General features: G+C 43.6%; 1 protein-coding gene across 3 annotated transcripts in view; it reads left to right on the forward strand.

The window, feature by feature from the left end:
• Window positions 1-4,783, forward strand: part of CUNH15orf41 (chromosome unknown C15orf41 homolog) — a 197,977-nt gene extending 193,194 nt beyond the window's left edge. For 2 of the 3 annotated variants that reach the window (XM_028767111.1, XM_028767114.1), the window contains one exon: window positions 4,206-4,783. In XM_028767111.1, coding sequence (XP_028622944.1) covers window positions 4,206-4,335 — 130 coding nt within the window. In that variant the 3' untranslated portion in view covers window positions 4,336-4,783. The remainder of the gene's footprint in view (window positions 1-4,205) is intronic. The other variant, XM_028767112.1, reaches the window with a different exon arrangement.
• The last annotated feature ends 714 nt before the right edge of the window (window positions 4,784-5,497 follow it).

The raw sequence follows: 5,497 nt of genomic DNA on the forward strand, positions 1-5,497 counted from the left end.
AGAGAGAGAGAGAGAGAGAGAGAGAGAGAGAGAGAGAAACAACGTGAATCAGCTCCCCAAGAGCCCTCTTGAAATTGGTGTGCTAAGAACGTGTTGCTATGCTATGGTTCTTTCTAGGTTAGGCATGCTCTGTGATCCTGGCAGTTCCCCAAATATCCTAAGATTCTCCTCTAAGTCAGTTCCAACTGGGAACTGACAGCTGATCTCTGTAAACATGGCCTCACAACTGTCCAAAGCATTCTTGGTTGAGTCTAGTTAGCACAAGGTACTTCCCCCTTTTCTGGTTCAATTCTGCCCCTCTCTCATCCTGTTCAGTTAGGTGGATCACTACACATGCCACTAGTACAGTCACAGACAGCCCAGTACTAAATGACCTTTTGCCCTAGTTTCTTCTTTTGTAAAACAGGGAGTGTACTTAAATCTAATTTATGATATTGTCACAGAATTAAGTGAGTTCATTTGTTGGAACTGTTCAGAAGTATCTGTGGCACCTGGAAATGTTATAGAAGCATTAATGCAGTATGGGCATCTGATATACTAAGTACATGGGACCAGAAGTCTTTCAGATTTGGGTTTCTTTCGAAATTCTGAACATTTGCACTGTCTATTAAGATATCTTCAGAGATGGGATACAGGTCTCAAAACAACATTCATGTATGTTTCCTATATACTTTATACACATATTTTCAGTGCTTCTTCTCTTACTACAACCACCGTGGAGTCACGTTACTATCTAGTTCAGCCTAGAAGAGATGTTGATATACCTATTGTCACTGTGATCTCTACATACGTCGTCGATGTATTCGTTCCAGGTCATTCTGAATAACCATGTTGAGTCCACCAGCACTGCTGTCTCTAGACCACAACTGATACAGCAAACAGTACTAAGCTGCCTGGGGCGTCTGTTGTTGAGCTCATCCTTCATCTTGTCCCAGTGACTATCTGCCATGAGCTAGGCACTGTCTTGTGCAGCCCTGCGGCTATGAATGGTAGTAATACATGATCTCTACCCTCATCTGTGTCCCAGAATAAAAAGAAATGATGATGTACAGCATGGTCCCTGAAAGATGGATGCACAGACGACACCCAGTGTTAGTGCCAGCATCTCCTACTCAATGTTTCTAAGTACCCTAAAGTGGCAGGAAGCCAGAAAAATGCTTCACACCTTTGTAAAATTGACATTATTTTGTCCCTTCAAGCTCTTGACCTTCCCCATCTTTCTCAAGAGCTATTTGTTAAATTAACCAATTATTTTGCTCATAAACAGATTACTTGTTCAGTAGTGACTCTCGTCCTAGTATCTGTTCCTCAAGGAAATATAAACTGCAACAGTCAAATCATGGTGACCCATGAGAAGGGTCAGACACTATTCATGTGTTCATGGGCTGAGTGCCTCTGAGCAGTGGGAGGTTCAGCACCAGTAGTGAGCATCCTCCATCCAGGCTCTAAGACATTGTCTCACACATTAGCTCAGGCTAGCTCTATGTGGTCAGCTTCTTCATAAACAGTAAACTGCCCAAAGTCTGTCTTGCCAGCATCTGATAACCTCAGGATCCTGAGCTGCTAAAGAACTCAGAGAAGCACAAGGAAGCAAAGCCAGATGCTATTCTGTCATTCTAGTTCCAAACCTGTCACCTTCTAAGAATCCATATTATCTTTGTCTCTTATGAACCATGTAATTAAAAGCCCTAGCAGTCTGTACATATAAGAAGTTATATTTATTCATTTTTACCTAATCAGACAACATTTCTTCATTAGAGATTTTGAGCTCATGAGAGGACTGGTGTTTTCTAACTCCCACAAGAACCTTAAAGATAATATGAGATGAGATGGTAGAGTCCTGGCAGTTTCGGAAATACATCCAGACAACTGGCTTTTGGGAATCCTGGTCCTGAACCATCACTTAAAATGTTCAGGTTCACAATCCTGCCAAAACCTCCATGGTTTGCCAGATTTCAGCTGTTGCCTCACAAGTGAAACAAGCCATTTTCTTGAGCATGGAGGTGTTCCCCAGCCTGGCCTCTCTGTCTAGAAAGGGCCATTTTCATAAAGAGCTGTCATGCTCCCAGTCCTTTGGCTTGTGATTTAGCTGTTCAGGGGAAGTGCAGGCTGCTGTTGCTTGCCCAGTGCTAGTGATGTGTGTTTTTTGTTTTATTAAATCTTTAAAATACCAGGCTTGCTTTTTATGATGCCCGTATATTCTTTTGTTCTTCTTCATGACTGGTTAGATCACACTTTTGCTCCCTTAGTAAAAATATTAGTGCCTTTCTGAAGAACACTGTGGTCTCCAGAGTGGCTGCCTAATAAAGTGGAGAAACGTATGGAGCTTGCTATCAGATTCTTGGAGGCCTTGGTGCCGGTGTATTACAATGAGATGATTTAGGGCTTGTGCGAGGCCCACAGAGACGCAGGTCCTTTGTCTCTTACAAGATTTGCTTTGGTAACTCTGACATCATTTGGCACAACTCTCAAAACTCTTTATGGAGTTTAGCCACACAATGGCTTATGTTCCCATTGTGAACAGTGTGTGTGTGTGTGTGTGTGTGTGTGTGTGTGTGTGTGCGCACGCGCGCACATGCGATTGCTAAGAAACAATTTGTTAAGTCAAAGCCAGCTCTTGTGCAAGTATGAACTTGGGTATCTAAGTCTTGGTGCTCATCCTCAGTGCACACAGAAGGAACCTAATTCTTCTATTTCAAAGAATACTTTTCCTTGGAGATGCTGAGGAATAAGAGAGCATCTCTGCCCTTCCCTAAACTCTCACAAGACCCAATTCAAAAGATTGTCTCTACTCAGAGGAGACTCAAAAGGGTTGAATTCATCTTGACTACAACTAGGCTTACCCACTGGTGTGAATCCCCAAATAAGCCAGCCCTTGACATCCAACTAAACTTGTTCCCGTGCATTACAGTGTCTCCTAGCCCATCCTGGACTGTTAGTTTTGGCAGGTACACCACAGCAGATAATAAATCATGGGAGGCAAAAGCTTTTGGCCTAGCTTGGTTCAGCCTGCTGTAATGTTAGAATACAAAAAGCAGTTCTGTTTTTACACATCCTTTCACTAACCCAACATTCATAATTTATGATTTCACTGTAAAATTCCTGCAACACTACACCAAAAGTAGCCCTGCCCTTTAATTAAGTACTCTCAGCAGAGAAAATGTGGAACTGACATGCGAAGGGTCTCTCTGTACCCGGTGATTGATAGTGATTACTTCTTTATGAACCCTGCCTAAAGGTCGCAACTTCCTGATGGGTGAAGTCGTCTGTAGGGTCACTTCCTGGGTGTGCCAGGCAAGGGATCAGTAGCTGCTAACAAAACCAAAGATAAACCCAGGGAGCACAATGTAGACATGCTGAGCTTTTAAACCTCCCTCTGTCCGTCCGTACTGAGTTACAAGTCTCTGTGACCATCCCTTGTTTCTGTGGGAGCTTACCATTAGATCACGTGCCACTTCCATGCTTACAAAGCAATGCAGAGAATGGAGTGTTGGTAGAGACCTTTTTGAGGCATCCCAGTTTGACACACAGATTTTTGTTTTTCTAAGCCACAAATAATATCAGGAGATATTTCTGGCTACAGTGATACTTGAATTAAACATGATAGCCAGAGAGAACCTCAGTCTGTCTCACTGTTCCAAGTTATTTTGCAGATGTTTTGAGACAGTGCCCTGCTACACAGCCCAGGCGGACTTCAAGCTAACAGATTCTCCAGCCTCCACCTCCTAAGGGCTTCAAGTGCTACTATGGACCACCATGGCTAGTTGTTCCAACATTCTTTTCCTTCCTTTGTTAAAAGTAGGCAAGTTTAACTTTTAAGGTAGTACCAGGAAATACTAGAAGACCAGCTTCCCAGAGCCAGGCGTCCCCAGCCCATCACTGCTTCTCCGTTAGCTGTGGCCTTTCTCAGCTTGGCCATGATGTCCTCAGCCCACACCCATGGCCCTTTATTGAAAGATGCTACAGGTGAATCTAGATCTGGTGGGCTCCTGCAAAGAAAGGAAACAGATCTATCAAGGTAGCAACAGTTGGATTAAGTGAGCGCTTAAGTTTATATCCAGCTGCCTCCAATCATCGAGATGATGGCCAAAGCAAGCTAGTGTGATTATACTCACTTAAACTGTCTTTTATCTATACCTCCAAGATGTCTGTTTTTTGGACTGTGTTGCCTGGGGCATGCATGACATTCTCTGTTGTTTTTGCAGGTTTGGACCAGGCTTGGTCATCTATTGGTATGGATTTATCCAGGAACTGGACTGCAACCGGGAAAGGGGCATCCTGCTCAAAGCCTCTTTCCCAACAGACATCGTCACCTTATGCCATAGCACAGCTTGACCCCAAAGATCCTGGAAGAGAAGCCGGAAGCAATGTTACTTTCCTGCAGTATAAACTGCTGGCAACATCTGCCCTGAACTTCAGCTGAACCCTTGCTGCTGCCGTCGCAGCCCTACCTCTCTAGACAAACATATCAAGAGTTTCTGTTTTCCTTCATCCCTGGGTGATGTGAATAGCCAAGAACTACAGACACAACCCACTCATTATCAGCATTTCTGTCTCTGACAAACAGTTAGTTTATAGATAGTCATAATCTTGCTTCCTTCCGAATGCTTTCTCCTTGTATACTGAACAGAAGAGAAAGTATGGAAACTGAAAGGTGTGAGTTTTCAGTTCTCCTCCCTGTGATCAAATATTTTTTCTTCTAAAACTCCATTCATATTCTCTGTGTGTGTGTCTATGTGTGTGTGTCTCTCTCTGTGTCAACTCTGTCTCTCTGTGTCTATGCCTGTCTCTCTCTCTCTCTCTCTCTCTCTCTCTCTCTCTCTCTCTCTCTCCCTCTCCCTCTCCCTCTCCCTCTCCCTCTCCCTCTCCCTCTCCCCCCACCCCCAACCCCTCTTCCTTCCCCCTAGTCTCTGCAAGAGTACACTGGTACTGAATGTTGCATTACCCCCAGGGAATAACCTAGCACAAACCTAGAAAAGCTGGAGACAGGAAGTCCGTAAGTAAGTGTTCCTTCTCACCTGGGGCTCAGCAGAGCCGGACCGGAGCCTTTTCTGTGGAGCCTTGTGGCCTCCTGACTTCTTGTGGCATTCAGCCAAGCTGCAAAAATACCCCTTGATGAGAATTTCCTCTTTTCATAAAGTTGATTTGAACACCAAACACTTCACATTGACCTCACCTTCAAGAATGAGTTGCAGTTGTGTCTGGAAAACCACGTTCCTTTGGCTTGGGGCTGAGGCAGAAGACTGAACCCCAGCCTCCTGTCTACAGTGGCCCTTTAAACCAGACTACCAGTCGGCACAATGTTAGCAGCTATTTTTATGAGATTTTTTTTTAAAGTACATTCATTCATACTGCTTTGAGTGTGCATTTTATACCACATAATTGTATAATACTCAAATGAATTAGGCATTATAAATAGTCAGCTTTGACTGAATTAAGTGTACCAGAAAAATCCTCGAGCAATTTTTAAATAAGCAATATAAAAGAGATTTTGTAT

This window comes from Grammomys surdaster, unplaced genomic scaffold, assembly GCF_004785775.1.
Source record: "Grammomys surdaster isolate TR1022 unplaced genomic scaffold, NIH_TR_1.0 170, whole genome shotgun sequence".
NCBI lineage: Eukaryota > Metazoa > Chordata > Mammalia > Rodentia > Muridae > Grammomys > Grammomys surdaster.